Here is a 17,007-nt window from a genome sequence, read left to right on the forward strand (position 1 = left end):
CAACTTGTTCACAGAGAATACTGCAGGCCCTGACTCAGCTCAAGACATGACGTCACCTCCCTAGATGATAGTGCTACAGAGAACAGCCCTATCAGTTTGGGGAGTGTGATTGGCCAAGCCAAGAGGGGAGTGCAACAGGCAAGCAATGGGAACAAAGCCATGAAGTCCCTGAGGAATCCTGGTTGTAGACTTCTGTGTCAGGGGGCCAGCTCTTGGCACCTCACCTAAATTGGTTGGGATATAGTCACAGGATGCCACTCTGAAAGTCTAAAGGAGTAACTCCATCCTTGACAGCAGAAAGAGCAATGGGTTCTTGTAAAAGTGATGCCCCTCAGTCACAAATGTTGAGGACTAACAGGGTTTAAGTGCTATTTGGTAGGCCAACCTGGTCAATGGATCCCTGAAACAAAATGGTGTTGGACTGATGGATTTTAACAGGGCCTGCTCTCTATTTAACAAAGAGATACTCATCTAATCTTGGTAAGGACAAAAGTTAGACTTGGAAATCTATGTATACTCTCTCCATTTTGTTTCCTTTCTCTCTTTCTTTTGGTGTCTATCAATATAAGATAGGCAGGATACACAATCCCAAGGAGACAGCAATGGGACAAATGGTTCTGATTGGCCGTGAGAAAGGAGGAGTCGGGAGAGGAGTTAAGTGGTGAGCCAAAAACGACAGGGACAGGGGAATAACAAGGGATCTAAACTTGGTGGTGAGTTTGATGTGGCATTCCTGTTCCTGTTTGATCAAATGAAATGTGTCTGACAGGAATTACTGAGAGGTCATTCATACTGGAACTGGGGGAACGAAAAAGAGGGAAAAAAAGATAAAATTATATACATTGTATATATATAATATATATGTAGAAATAAACACATATGTGTGTAAAGCTTATCGCATAGGTGTATTTGTACACATACACATGAATGGGGTATGCAAAAAGCCCCACAATTTTTCATGCTTGATAAGCATCTAGTAACTCGATCTGAGTTACTGCACCCAGTGGCATGACCTAGGAATGTTCTCTCTGGTCACAGTGAATTTTTCATAAAAGGAGTTTTCCTGGAGCCTCATGTTTGGTGATTGTCAATTTAAGAGAACAGGGTGTGGCTATGAAAATTTGCTTCCTGTTTGGGAAAAATGCAACAGAAACTGTTGTGATGTTGGAACACAGCATACAAGGACAGCACTATGGGAAAAACTCAAGTGTACATGTACTTTTCTCTCATTTTCCCAAAGATGAAATGTCGATTGATGACAACCCTCTTTCTGGATATCCATCAACTGCCCGAACTGATGAAAATATGGACTCATGGTGCATTTGGAGTTTGCTCTTCCAGGACAGTTTTTTAAGCAAACTTTCTATTTAGAGGATCTAAAAGGATTGTGTGCCATGTGCTATATGAGAGGCCTGATTTGTGGCGGACGGGGACTGGTTTTGCCACCACCACAATGCACCTGTTCATGCAGCTATCTCAGTGCACCAGTTATTGGCAAAAAAAAAACAAAACAAAAAACAGCAGGTTTCTCATGCCCCACGCACGTGACTCACTTGATCACCCTCCATGCAACATCTTTGTGTTTCCGTGAATGAGAGGGACTTGAAAGGGCTATGGCTTGACGACATAAAAGAGGTGAAGAAAAAAATGACGGAGGTGCTGTCAGCCATGCAATCAGATACGTTTGAAAAATATTTCCAAGAATGGAATCACAGATTAGACAAACGTATTAAGTGTAATGAAGGGTATGAAGGGTACTTTAAAGGTCATAAGTGGTTCTGTAAAAAAAATTCAAATGCATAAATTTGAAGAAAAAATTCCACGTCTTGGGGGGTACACCCTAGCATGTAAATAGAAGAAGGAAGCAGACGGACTTTGGCCTCTATATAAACCTTATTTTAGCACAAGAGCGGTTTATTCTATTAATTTTGAAATATATAATGCTCATCTTCCTGGCATGATTGCTGAGGACAAAGCGGATGCATAAGCAAATGTGGTGAAGAGTGCTGATGGTATCAACTATTAAAAGCTATAGTGCTTGGGGTCTTAAAGGCTTGACGTAAAACAAGTGGTCATATAGCAGGGAAGCAACAAAGCCCGCATGGTAGAAGTACATCAGCCTGTGTGATCATGAGGTGTTGGCAGGAATAGGTATAAGAAGTTCAATGTCCTCTTTGTAGTATTGAAAATCTAGGAGGACTAAGAATGCCTAACCCAAACCATGGTACTTTCAACTATCCCATGTGCTTGTGAAAGTTTTCATTCACTTAGGAAAATGAATGAAGGATTGATGCATTTGTGTTATAGTACTGGCAAAGAATATTGAAGGTATCAAGGAATGCCTGAATAAATAAATCTGTTTCAGAAAAAAATAGATGCAGAATACTCTGGGATGGTGAATACTCAAGGAAGGTGAGCTTTTGTCTCAACTGCTTTGGACATGTTCAGTTGAGACCAGGTACAAGAAAAGTACGCCATTGTTGTTAAGTGAAGATGGGCAGTAAAAAAAAAAAAAAGCCTTGCTAAAATAAACTTATAGTACAGTGGCTTCAAGATTTGGAGTAAATATAAAAATGGTGGTGAGCATGGTGTAGGACCTGGCCATCTTTTGTTTTGTTCTGCAAAGTGTCACTATGAGTAAGAACCGAATAGATGGCATCTACCACAAATAAATCAATGATCAATGTCCACAAAGAGATCACTTTAGAAATCGAACGAGGTGTTCTATTAGGCATATTTGCTGCACAACATCTATTCAGCTTTCATGTTTTGAAAATAAAAGTGCCACTTGGTGACTAGAATGTGCATCATAAAAGCCATAGTCATTTCAGTTGTCTAGTATGCGTGCAAATATAGATAATGGAAAAGGAAGACAGAGGCATTCATGCACTTGAACTGTGGTGTTAGCAAAGATATTAAATCTAGTGTGGACTACCAGAAGAAAAACAAGTCTGATTTTGAATAAATGGAAATAGATTGATCCTTAAATTGAGGGTGGCAAGATGTCACATCATTTATGTTACACAATAAAAATAATGAACTGGAGAAATAATTGAAGATGGTGCCCAGTAGAATCACCTAGCCAGCGCTCCTACTGTCAGACCAGAAAATTATGAGGTAAGGTGTTCAATACCAGGAGGCTGGATGCTAAAAAATAGATCCAGTGTGTTAGGCTCTAGTTCAGACCTCCCCCTTTGATTGTCATCCATTAGGTGATTTGTGATCTCACTGAAACACTCTAAGTTCACTGTGTCTGCCTGTGGGCTCTGCAAACCCCTTCCCCAGGTCCAGTACGAAAGGGATCTGCCACCCCTCCTACACCCTAGTCGCACAGTGAGCAGTAATTTCCCTAGACTGCCATCTAAAAGTGGTCATAATCCCAGGTTGGCAGAGTGCTGGCCACAAGATCCCACACTGGAGTGCCCTGCAGTGCTATCTGCCCTGCACCTGCCGTCCAGGACATTGCAAATCCCCCCACTCCCCAAGCCAGGAATGGAGTGACTACATCAGCCATCTGATTCACATCCTTTAAAAAAAATTGCAGCAATTTGTGCATCAATTTGAAGAGCCGCTGGGATATTTATCTGTGACATAATGCAGTTCCACAGATCACACAAGTGGCAATGACAACAGGATAGAAGTAGAGCAAAACAGGAGGGAAGCTAGGTCTCAAGCCAGATCCACTCGGCCCCAAAAATCACTCTACTAAGCTAGTCACCCTTCCCTGGGGGACAGAGATGCACAGTCTAGATACCTGGGCAGCCCACAACCCCAGTATAAAGATAGCTATAAAAAATTGTAAAAATGCTTTTAAGTACAGGCTGTGGTACTTTGTTTTACTTTGAATGTAAGCCTGCAGAATTCTGTCCATTAGCATCCATTAACATAACAAGGAAGCCAGAAAACTAATCTCCACTGCAGAGCCTCAGGTTTGTAACAAGAAAAAAAAAACACAGGTACTTCCCGTCTTGGGCTCCACAGAGTCACTTCGAAAGGCTGAATATTGTGGCCTGACAGCCCAGACCAGATCCATGCCCATGCTGCAGACCTGCCCCAACTGGGCCCGTGGGTACAGTCCCCAGCCTAAGCCCAGAGTCTGAGGAAGCCCCCACCACCGCCGGTCATTGCATTGCTCCAGCACCATGCCTACATAGCAGTCCAACCCACCACCACTTTTGGCTAGAGGTAGACCTCCAAAACACTCTTATCAGTATGAGAGAGAAAGAGTTCACGGTTCCTTGGTCCAGATACAGGGCTCACAGTTCTTCCAAAAGAACACACAAATAGCAACATACCACAAGACCCTCAACAAGAAAACAAGGTAAACAAAACACTACTGCAGAATGAATAACCCTCATAGTAAAAACAGAAGTAGATCTGCTACAAAAAGAAATCTTCAGAACGCTGCTTGGTGTAATGCAGGAGATGAGCGAAGCAACACAGAATAAGGACACAATTATAGAAGAGATGAAGTCCATTATATAGGGGATGAAGTACACCCACAAAAGGGAAAAATACAAGAGCTCATGGGTTAGGTAACAGAAGCAAAAAGCAACATCACAGATCTCACCAACAAACTACAGGAGGAGGAAAATCATACCAGCCATCCCGAGGACAATCAGGCAGACTTCAACAAACAGGAAAGGCAGTCAAACAAGATAATTAGAGAGGAGAGAGAAAATCTGAGATCAATGACAGATGCTATGAAGATGAACAATATTCAAATAATTTGCCTTAATTAGTGAGAATCAGACACTCATACAGGAAGCAGAGAGGATGCTAATTTGAGCTAAACCCCAGGAAGAATTCACCAAGGCATATAATAGTTAAATCCCCCAAGTTCAGGGAGAAAGGGAAAATTTTAGGAGCAGCAAGAGAAAAAAGGTGGTTACATACAATGGTATTCAGGTAAGAATATGCTCAGAGCTAAAAGTAGATGCCATAAAGAGGAGTAGAGAGTGGAGTAACATCTTCTGAAAGCAGAATGAAAAAAACAAAACAAAACACCAGCCTGAGAATCGTCTAACTTGCCAAACAATCTTATCAAGATGGACGACGAAGTAAGAGTCTTCCAAGACAAGAAAAAATTCAAAGAATACGCCATAAGACATCCAACACTATGGATAATAATGCCGATTCACCATGGTCAGAAGATCCGACATTCACCAAGCACAAGCTGGAGACCACTATGTAGCCCAACTCCATCTAGTAGCCAAAGCACTTATAACAATCACCAATACAACAGGGGAAAAAGCAAGAATTTAGGCCCACGCACAAACATAGCACACTGACAAAAAGGGAGATAGGAAAACACCCAACACAAAAGGTATGAGATGATAGCAATAAATGGACAGATCATGGTAATAGCTCTGAATGTCAATGGCCTTAACTCATCCTTTAAAAGACGAATGCTAGCGGGCAGGCTCAAAAAACAACCCATCAATCTGTTGCATGAAAAAGACACACCTTAAGCTCCCAGACAAAAATAGACTAAGACTAAAAGACTGGTGGGAAAATATAGCAAGCAAACAAAAACCTCAAACCAACAGAGGCTGCCATCTTAATCTCTGAAAAAATTGATGTCAAGCTGCAAAACATAAGAGAAAAGGAGAAGTATTACATAATGTTCAAAGGATCAGTAACCAGGAACTAATGAGCACAATAATGTATACTCAACTAACAAGACCCGTGAAATTCATTAATCAAACTATTCAAAAGATGAAAAAAGTAATCACAGCTGCAACAATCATCGTAGGTCTTTAACGTAGTGCTATCAGAGAAAGATGACTGGGAAAGAAGCTCAGCAAGGAGGCAACAGTGCTAAATAATTAGGAAACTGGACCATCTAGACATTTCTAGAGTTTTCCATTCAAATGCATAAAACAAATTCACATTCCTTTCGAGTGCACATGGCTCATGTTTGAAAATTGACCATATGCTGGGGCACAAGTTGAGTCTGAGTAAATTCAAACACATTGAGATTTCTCATCTGTCCCTCTCAGATAATCATGCCACAAAGCTGGAGATCAATAAAAGAATGACCAGAAAAACAAGAGCAAACACGTGTTGGATGAATAACGATCTGTGACACAAATGGGTACTAGCCGAGATTAGAGAGGATTTAGGGCGTTTCTAGAAACTAATGAGAATGCGAATGCAAGCTACCCAAACCAATGGGATATAGCAAAAGCCATTATCAGAGGTAGCATGATAGCAGCCAGTGCATATATAAAAAAGGAAGAGAGATATATGACTGATAAGCTATCACAAAACCAATAGCTACTAGCATAGAGTCAACAGAACCACCCCTCCAAAAGCTAAAGAAAATAAATAGTAAAACTCAGGGCAGTTTGAGTGAGTAAGCAGAAAAGAGACCAAGGCAAAAATCAATGCTGCAAAAATATGGTTCTTTGCAATAATCAGCAGAATCAAAAGATCGCCGGCAAGCCTAATCAATCAGAGACAAACTGACTTGTGGCGTGTTAGTCTGGTCTGAACGCCCCACATCAGGGCAACTAATCTGAACACCCCACAGCAGGGCAAAACAAGAAGGGAACATAGCAGATCAGCAACGGGAGCAAAGCAGAGTCACAAAGCCCCAGAGGAGCCCCCAAAATAGATTTCAGACTAGGAGGGACAGCTCCTGGAATCCCTCCCCCACCCCAAGGACTAGTGGGGAGATAGTCCTAAAGGACTGTGGGCAGACCTGGAATTATGTGCAATTTTGTATTTGTTTCTTTTTTTGCTAGTTATTATTATCCTTTTTACCCTCTTTTTATTCACTGTTTTGTTTTCATTTTGTTTGGTCTCTATTATTGCTGGTTTGCCTACTTTTATAAGATAGGCCAGCCTGGATAGCAAGTTTGAGGAGAAAGAAATGGGAACGGTTCCAGAGGGAGTTGGGGCTAGGAGGAGGTGGGGCAAGGGAGCAGTGAGCAAACCACGCCATAGACATGGGAACAACCAGGGAATTAAAATCAACAGTGAGTAGGACACGGAGATCTAGGGGTGTTGGAGCAACGGCAATCTAGCTGTGAGGAGTTACTAAGAGAACCAAGAAGAGAGAGTGTGCCGGTGGGGTAGGAGGAAGGTAAAAGGAAACAGAGGAAAGCTCTAGGAAGCAAAGCCATGGATAGAGGAATAAGCATAGGTGTGAACATATGTAAACACATGAATTTATAAGGATAGAGGTATTGGTCTAGGTACATATATGTATATGTTGATACACTGAGGTAGGGGACACACTGTGGGCCTCTGCTCACCTCCTGCCTCAATGCAAGAACACTTTGTTCTAACAACCTGGCATTCTGTGATGCTCACCCTCCTGACATTACCACTGAAGACAAAGTGGGCGCACAAGCAAATGTGGTGAAGGAAGTTGATGTTGCCTCGCTACCAAAAGATCCAGCGTCTGGGGTGTGAAAGGCTCGAAGTTAAATGAGCTGCCATCTAGCAGAGAATCAACAAGCTCACATGGATGTAGAACACTAGCCTGTGCAATCATGAGGTGTCCACGGGATCAGGTAACAGATATCGGAAGACCATCAACAAAAACAAATAAACATACAAACCAAAATGTACAGTTATAAGGAAGGGTTTGGAGCAGAGACACCCAAACCTATCTGTAGACAATTAGACATTCCCTCACAGAAGGGTCACAAGGAAGGGATGAGTCAACCAGGGTTCAGTACGGCATTGATGAAACACACGATATTCCTCTGGGTCTTTCAGGCTTCCTCAACCCCCCATCCCGGCCCCTGTAACATGACCCCAGTCTTGCCTTTCACTGCTGGCTAGACCAGATCATGTGCATAGGTACCGGTAAGAGAGAAGAACTCGTGGCACATGGAATCCAGGAAGAGGAATGGGAGCAGGGATATCACAGGGCTTTGAATGTTTGTTTACTCACATCTAACCAATCAGAGCCATCCTATGATGTGCATGTTTGAATAAGCCTTTTAAAGACCGTTTGCGAAGGATGTGGCATGAATGGGTGTCATCTGGTCAAGACCGACTAACAAAAGGAGGAAATCTCATGAAGCCTGACATAGAGTTAATAGCAAAGTGGGTTCGAGATGCATGGGAAGACATTCCAGAAGACATGGTGTGACGTGCCTTCCAGAAATGTAGCATTAGTAATGCTATGGATGGCAGTGAAGACTGCGCTTTGTATGAAAATGACAGCAGTGATGATGATGACGGCGATCTCAGTGAGGACAGTGTCTATGATGACCTCACACCAGCTGAAGCTCTGCATTGGGATACGGATGATGATGAGGAATTCAGTTTTGAAGGATTTTAACTCTTTACATTTTAGCTTCGTTGCTGATTGATTTCAGGGTATAGTACTCTTAAGGTATCATTGTTGACACCTTATTGTTTTTGTTGAACCTATTTTCCACTTACCGTGCTGGTGTACTAATGTTAAATGACTTCTTGTCCTTTTATTTATGTTTTATTTAAAATAAATATTTACATACATTACCCCACCAATGTCTCAATTTTTAGTATTTTTATTTTCATTTGTTTTGATTATTGAAACTCACCAATAGCTTCTATATTTTCCACCCTAGGCTTATATTCAGTCAATCAGTTTTTCTGGTTTCCCAGGTAATAATTAGGTACCTCGGCTTATACTTGATTCAGCTTATATTCCAGTATATACGGTAGGCTGAATGAAAAATGATACATACCAAAACAGGCGTATAATATATGATTCTCTTGATAAGAAATGCTAGCAAATGAATTATTTTTCTTGCTACTTAGCACTATAGGGTGAACAACTGACACGCAGCAACATGAATTAATCTCAAAGGCTTTATGCGGAATGAAGAAAGTTAGATGCAAATTCTGTAAAATTTTTGAGCTTGTTTCGTTGATATTCTGATTAAGAGTCCCAGCTACACTGGCATAGATCACCCTAGTGGTTATCTGAGGTTGGGGAGAGAGAACGGAGTGAGGAACAAACAGGCAGAAAGAGGGAATCTTGGGAGTGATGGAGCAGTTATACATCTTGATATGCGTTGTTTTTGTTTTTACCACAATAAGCATTTGACAAACGTAGTCTGCAAATGTCAGATGTGTGCAAGGACAAAGGTGGGTTTCACTATCAGTGAATAATGTTTTAATAAAAGACCCTAAGCATCAGTAACAATACAATTGAACACAAAGACTTAAAATATAAGTAGAACTTACCTGGCCACTGGAATTTAAAATAAACCCCAGAGGAATAAGGCATTCTGGCTCAAGTGCTTGTCCAGCTTCATCCACAAATACATGTGTAAAATGTCCGGCTCTAGAATCAAATGTTATTTTACAGTTTCATTTTGGAGGAAGCATTGAACTGCCAAATTATTTAGGCCAACCATTGGCTTTTAGGTACTGGTTTCCCACTTTTCAATTTTTCCCTACCGAAATAATGATCAACACTAGAGGAAACATGATAGAAGTAGCAGAGTATATTGGGTATCCCCCCCCCTCAGTTATGCTTTTATATCTGCCAGGTTATTCTGAAAGCAGCTTTTCTTATTAGACATTCAAATGAATTAGGAATTAGTTATCTAAAAGTACATAGGAATTACCTATCCATCCAAAATTCCACTTCCACTTCCATTGAGTACATCCCAACTCCTAGTGTCCCTATGGAAGAGAGATGAGCTGCCCTTGTGGTTTCTAAGGCTTATGTACAATGAGCCTGCAGCACACTTCCATTTTCAAGACAGGGCCAGGGTCAGTGTCCTTGGGAAGTGTCCAGAAATCTGCCACACACCTACAACATGCTGCTTTGCGGTGTGCCCACGTCTCCCACAACACAAGGTGGTGGAGTCCCAGAGGCCACCCCGACACGAGGCACACATGCGGCGAGATGAGGTACTGGACTTTGTGGACACTGCCTTTTGGCAACCCTGTGTCCTGGTGGCAAAGTGGGTTTCCCCTTAAGCTGCCAACCAAAAGATCAGCAGTTTGAAATCGCTAGCTGCTCAGAGGGAGAAAGAAAATTCTTTCTACTTCCATTAATAGTGATGGTCTTAGAAACCCATAGGGGTCACTGTGAGTCAACACCGACTAGATGGCACTATGTTCTCTCTGTGTTTTGTTTTACTTTTGGTGCACTGGCTAATTGAGCTCACTTTACCCTGGTCCCACTTCTCTCCGTCAGTCCACTCACCTCCCTTACAGGCTCTTCAACAGCCCCACCTAATTCGAGATGGATTACAACCACATTTTCTACAAGGCCCTATGTGACAAGCCCATTCTCTCCAGCTTCATCTCATGCTGCTGCTGCCACCTCCCCTTGTTTTTGCTGTCCCCGCCACAATGCCTCTTGGAGTAATCTATCGGGTCATCATCCTCCTGGCCTCAGGACCTTTATACACGCTATTTATGACATCTACTGGGGGCTCGTCTCGCTTTGGCCTTCCCTAAGTTGGGCTCATCTCCTCCTTCAGGTCTCACCTCAGATGTCATTTCCTTAGAGCGAGTCATCCCCTCTCACACTACATAAAGATCTTCCTGTCCTTATCCCAGGTCCTCTTTGCCACATGACCTGGGGATGTTCCATCAAGGGCACACTCTTTAATTAGTGTGTTTGCTCCTTTTAGCCCTCTGACTAGTGTAAGCTTTCAGAGGAGAGATCCCTCCAACAGAGTGATTCACCACTGGTTCCCAGTGCCCCCAGCACTGCCTCGCCCACCTAGGGTGCTTTGCACACAGTTTAAATACCTTAATCTCAACTGGTAGAAAGCTCCTGCAGTGTAGCATGTTGTCAGTATTATCCGGAACTCTGAGGCTTTCTGAAGATCTCCTTTATCTTTATGGTACAGCATAATTACTTCACCGATTGCCTGAGGGAAAAGCTTGTTAATTTTCAAAATTATTAAGCATGCAATTAAATAGACACGCTCCCACAGTTCTAAAAGAATATCTTCCCCAGTTGTCACTCCTGAGAGTTTTCTCCCTCTATTAATATAGATGTTGGCCTGTGCTCCTAGAGATAGATCTCTCCCTAACTCTAGCCATTTAATTTATTTTATAGATGCCTAAACCTCCGGGCAAAAGTGGCAATCTATAAAAATGAATTATTTTATAGGAAACTCAGGAACTTAGCATTTTTATGAGTTACACTTCTAAAGGAATGTCAATAAAAAAGTAATTAAAAAGAGAATCTATTCGGGAGTATTAGGAGAAAGGACCATTTCTAATTTCATAATACTAAGACTGGTGGTAGGGAGACTGGTGGTTTATAGACAAAAACATGAAAATGTAGCGGGCATTGAGGAAGAAAACATGCCTAAAAAGGAGCAAGGAACAGGCAAGAGGAAATTCTGGAAGATTTTCTTTGCATAACTCTCCTTTCTAAAGCTCTCTGGCTCCACCACCCAACAACTTCCTGTCTGATCTCCCATGAGAGGGAGAGCATCCTGGTGCTCACCTTGTCACGTCTGCAGTTGGAGTTCACTTGGACCAGGGTTCCAGGCTTTAACACTTTGGTCTGGTGCAGCTGCAAACACAAGTGCTCTGCTGCACTGTTGGACGGTGCACAGATTAAAATCCGACTGTTTGGCAAATTGTTATGCACCTTTGTCAGAGACATTCAAAAAAGACAATCACTATATCAAGTCGTGGGATCATGAAGTTTGATACCATATTTGCATCAAAATCAATAGAATTAAGCTTTGTTTGTATTCAGCACATTGTTTCAAATAGACAGTGAGATAAATCATTTAACATTTTTCTGTGACTCAGACCACGTGGTGGAAACTGGGACTGTGCCTTCTCAGAAACGGCACAAATAAGAAGAATCACAGGAGAATTCCTTGAGTCGTCGGGAGAATAAACTCATCTTTATGCAGAAACGGCTTCATATTCAGTCATGTGAACCTAGCTCAGCACTAGAAAAGCAAACAGTCAAAGGGTTCTGATCTGAACTATGGAATGGGACCAAAATAATAAATCCACTCCATCTTGATCAGTTAGATCTGAAATATAAAGGATGTCAGAGCGTCTGCAGAATCTTGGCTTTCAATCCAGTACAGGTAACGTTATCCTGTAATCAAATTCTATGACTGATAGTCTTAATTCTATGTCCTCTGAACTGTTGTTGCTATTCGGGACCCTTGAGTAGGATTTGAGCACTCATAGTGAGCCCCTATAACACAGAAAGAAACACTGCCCATGTCCTGAGCCGTCCCCACAATTGCCCTGATGTTTCAGCTCATTGCTGCAGACAGAATTGACCCATCATGTCCAGGGTCTTTTTCTTTTTTGCTGACCCTTTTTGTCCAGGGACTGCTGTGTCCTGAGATCATGTCCAAAGTATGTGAGACCAACTCATGTCATCCTCACTTCTAAGCTCAATACATTCTATTTGTTAATTCAAACCACAACTGGTTAGCTTGAAGTAGCTCAAGCTCTGTACGAAAACTTTGTGATTCCATAGTACAAACTCACAAATTCTGGGTAAACTAAACACAATAAATGACCGGGTCCGTGACTGCTTCACCACACTTTTGAGAGTTCCATTCCACATACTCCCATCATTGCAGACATGGAGAATGTCATACGTAACTACTCACTTAGAACTCAGAAATGTATTACTTTGAGGTCTCATGGTAAGTCATACCTGTAAAATGGCTTCTATTAAGGTAACTGTCTTTCCAGTTCCAGGAGGGCCAAAAAGGATGTACGGGACTGGCCGACATTCACCACTCAGGATCCTTCTAACTGCTAATTTCTGATTTTCATTCAGCAATGGATTGAAAAAATTTTCATCTCCTATTTGAGAGAGCAGATTTCTATTAATGCCATTCAATGATGACACATACAAAGTACAGTTACAACTAAGGCCCAATTTTCAGTAGGAACTATTGATGTAAATCTCATTTTTAACACTGACACTGCAGGGAAACTATTTGGCTCATCAGTAATATAGGGAAGTGAGTTTACCTAGTTTCCCAACCAAAAAAACTAGATTGTGCAGTGTATGTTGCTGTTGTGTTTAGCCAACTCATGGGGACACCATGCACAAGGAAGGCACTGTGATGCTGGTCCTGCACGTTTGCTTGTGGACCAGACCTCTGTGACTCATAATTTCCATTGCCTGATTACAGGAAATAGACTGCCTGTCTTCCTTCTTCACACTCTGGTTTAGTCAAGAAGCTCTGTTGAAACCTTTTCAGCAACATAGCAACACACAAGCCTACCATGACAGGCTGTGGTCATGAGAAGTGCATTGGCTGGGAATCAAAGCTGTTTCTTGCTTAATACCTCTGCCCAAACAGCCAATGGCACCAAAAATTACCATCTTTTAAAATGTCTATGAGAGATTAAAAGATCTTACGGTCATAATTACACCTAATTGCTAACATTTTATAAGAAGCATAAATATGGGGAAAAGCAGTAGAAGAAGCAGCAGCAGCTAAAATAAATACTCTTTGCCAGGGTTCGGTAAAGATAAGATAAACCTGCCTCCATCATCAATTGTTAGGTGAAAACAAAGAAAACCTCTAGATGGAACTTTTTTCTTTCCACCTAAGGGTATTTCTCCAGGCTTGTAGATTCCTGGCTAAAAAAACAGCTGCTAGCTGCTCTGTTAAATCCAGCTTTCCAAACCCCTCATGAGTCTGCTTCCAGAGTTGCTTGCATGTTGGCTGCGACTTCAGCAAAGGTTACAATACCTGGCAAGTCCAAGTTTCTCATTGTCCCGTGTCCTTGATTCATCAGTATTTCTATATTCTATACACAAAATCATGCAGAAAAAGATAAAGAACATTTTTGTACTCAGGCTGGCTTATTTTGGATTTGAATACACGTGGAATAGTCAACTTATTACCTTCCTTTTACAATTTTATTTTATTATATATTTCTTGAGATATACTTCACATATCATGCTATTTACCAATTCAATTATATTAAGATTTGTTCAATCACCACCAAAATCAATTTTTGAACATTTTCTTCTTAAACCCATTGTAGTTAGCTCCCCGTTTTTTTCCCCATCCTCCATGCCATGTCCATAGTAGGTGATAATTACTCCACTGACTATCTCTATAGATCTATATATCTTATATATCCCAATACAAATCTGTATATCCTCATCTTTATTCAGTAGGCCCAGAGGACATAGCCTTTGATTCATGATGCAAACACAGAAAGAAGTTTGATAAATCAGTGATAGGCTGATGTTTCTTTTTTACACTCCCCTTGGAAAAATAAATACAAATGCACTAAATATTATGTTGAAGAAACACCAGAACCCAAACAAGGAAGTCAACTGTTAATTAAATGCATGCTTCTTCCTGCAAGGCTCAGGACTGAGGTTGGTGCTGCTAATGCCTAACTATTTCAGGCTCTGGGCAGAAGGCCCAGCCCATCCACATCACAGGCTCAGGTGAGTTTAGAGTCCCACATTGAACATGACAAGTATTCTTCCAGCCTGTTTTATCTAGGTAGATCTGCAGAGATGAAAATATGCACAAAACAACAAGACATAGGCAAACAAGGCGACAAAAGGAACCAAAACGCCAACAAAAACTAAACAAAAAGACAAAAGTCTGGTGGAGAAAACAATGGGACCGATCGTTCCAGGGGCACGTGTGAGAGGAGGATGTGGAGGAAAGGAGGTGGTGTTGACCAACCCAGTGACAAGGGAACAAGTGCTCAAAATTAACTGGCAAGGAGGGTATAAGAGGACTGATAGGGATTGATCAAGGGCAATGCAACCGAGAGAAATTACTGAAACCCAAATGAAGGCTGAACGTCATAGTGGGACAAAAGGAAAGTAAAATGAAATAGAGGAAAGAACTAGGAGGCAAAGGGCATTTATAGAGGTCTAAATACAGGCATGTCGATCTGTAAATATACTTTTATAGGATGGTGGGGACATAGATCTACGTGCATATATTTATAAGTTTAGTATAAAGGTAGCAGATGGACATTAGACCTCCACTCAAGTACTCCCTCAATGAAAGAACACTTTGTTCTATTAAATTGGCATTCTATGATGCTCACCTTCCCAACAGAATCGCTGAAGACAAATGTGTGCATCAGCAAATCTGGAGAAGAATGCTAATGCTGATGGTGCTTGAAGGTAAACAAGGGGCCATCTAGCTCTGCAGCAACAAAGCCCACATGGAAGAAGCACACAAGCCTGCTTGACCACGAGGTGTCGAAGCGATCAGGTACCAGGCATCAAATATCAAAAAATCATATCATTTTGAAAGAGGAGTGCAGATTGGGGTCCCAAAGCCCATCTGTAGGCAACTGGACACCCCTACAGGAGGGTAACAGGGAGGAGACGAGCCAGTCGGATACAGTGTAGCAATGATGAAACATACAAGGTTCCTCTAGTTCTTAAATGCTTCCTCCCCCCACTCACCCCCGGAATATCATGATCCCAATTCTACCTTTCAAATCCGGCTTGACCAGAACATGTACACTGGTACAGATAGGAACTGGAAACACAGGGAATCCAGGACAGTTGATCCCTTCAGGACCAATGTTGAGAGTGGCAATACCAGGAGGGTGGAGGAAAGGTCGGGTAGAAAGGGGGAACAGATTATAAGGATCTATATATAACCTCCTTCATGGGGAATGGGCAACAGAAAAGAGGGTGAAGGGAGACATCAGATAGTATAAGATATGACATAAATGATAATAACATATGAATAATCAAGGGTTCATGAGGGAGGGGGAACGGGGAGAGAGGGGGAAAATGAGGAGGTAATAACAAGGGAGCAAGTAGAAAGCAAATGTTTTGGGAATGAGGGCAACAAATGTGCTTGACACACAATGGATGGATGTATGGATTGTGATAAGTTGTATGAGCCCCCAGTAAAATGATTTTCAAAAAAAGAAAATGTCAAGTGCTCAAGATATTTACATCTACTTAATTTCTAATGTGGTATAACTTCATGTTCAGGTTGTTTGTGTCTGTTGTATTCTCTGAAGCAGAAATCAACTGTGTGATAAAGTACAGGAATATACGACCTAGATTTACACATGGTGACAGGCAGCCTGGACATTGGAGGAAGGAGAGTTTGGCAGCTAAGAATGTCTTTCATAGGGCTGAGAACTCAAAGGGGAAGAGATTGCATATAACAGGGGTCATGGAAGTATTCTACAAATTCTCTCAGTCTCTGAACAGGTTCCTTATATTCAGCCCTCCCTTATTTAGACCAAAGCACCTTAAATACAGACCAAAAAAAGGACCAACTCTTTGGGACTGGGCACAGCTCTACATATTAAGATCCTCTCTGTTCACCTTCCAGTTACTCCTTGGTGAGGCAGGTTCCTCCTTTCTAAATAGTATGAGATGGCCAAACACATGACACGCCAAACACTGGACAGATGAGACTACCATTGGGTTTCATGACACAGAGAGTGATAGGGGAGGTGGGACCACTTGCCACACATAACAGAGGGGTTTGCAGATTGAGCCAGAAGGGGCTGTGGGAGACAGGCTTGCAGTAACTAGACTGCGGCTGACCCCTGGTTCCTGTGGAGCATTGGATTCATTTGTTTGAATGGTTTCTTGGGTTAGCGGGGGTTGAGAGAGGGGAGGGAGGTGCAGTTTATAGGGGATCTAGCCCTATGGGCACCCTTTCCTTCTGGAAAAAGGAGATGGACTCATGGTTAGGCCTTCTTTGTGTTCTGTGTGTGACTTGAAGAAGTTAGTGTAGTACTTGGAATTTTATGATTCCCATGAAAAGGTTAAATGAATTAAAACAAAGCAGAGCAAAAATATAGCTATATTCCTTGTTCTTGTGACATTCTAGTGGGTCTTCGCTTAATAACCTACCTTAATTTTTTTGTTACTTAGTCATGCCCTCCTCCAAGAAACAATGCTATCATTTGGCTTCTAGAATACTTGGATCTGCATCCAACCAGTATCTTTTACTGGGTCCTCAATTTGGTCTCAATGTCAATGCTGTAGTCCCAAGGTTCAATGCCTGAACCTCTTTATTTCTCCATATGCATTCACTTTCAAGGTGGTATCAACCAATCTCC

The 17,007-nt window shown here is 41.8% G+C and overlaps 1 protein-coding gene across 1 annotated transcript in view; it reads right to left on the reverse strand.

Annotated features, from left to right (window-relative positions):
- LOC142433784 (RNA helicase Mov10l1-like) overlaps positions 1-17,007 on the reverse strand; it is a 78,795-nt gene that overhangs the window by 21,401 nt on the left and 40,387 nt on the right. Inside the window, exons 11-15 of the mRNA XM_075538475.1 lie at positions 13,677-13,734; positions 12,623-12,774; positions 11,432-11,578; positions 10,723-10,844; positions 9,196-9,295 (exon numbers count right to left, since the gene is read on the reverse strand). Of these exons, the coding sequence (XP_075394590.1) occupies positions 9,196-9,295; positions 10,723-10,844; positions 11,432-11,578; positions 12,623-12,774; positions 13,677-13,734 (579 nt within the window). The remainder of the gene's footprint in view (positions 1-9,195; positions 9,296-10,722; positions 10,845-11,431; positions 11,579-12,622; positions 12,775-13,676; positions 13,735-17,007) is intronic.

The sequence above is a fragment of the Tenrec ecaudatus genome, chromosome X (genome assembly GCF_050624435.1).
Source record: "Tenrec ecaudatus isolate mTenEca1 chromosome X, mTenEca1.hap1, whole genome shotgun sequence".
Classification (NCBI taxonomy): domain Eukaryota; kingdom Metazoa; phylum Chordata; class Mammalia; order Afrosoricida; family Tenrecidae; genus Tenrec; species Tenrec ecaudatus.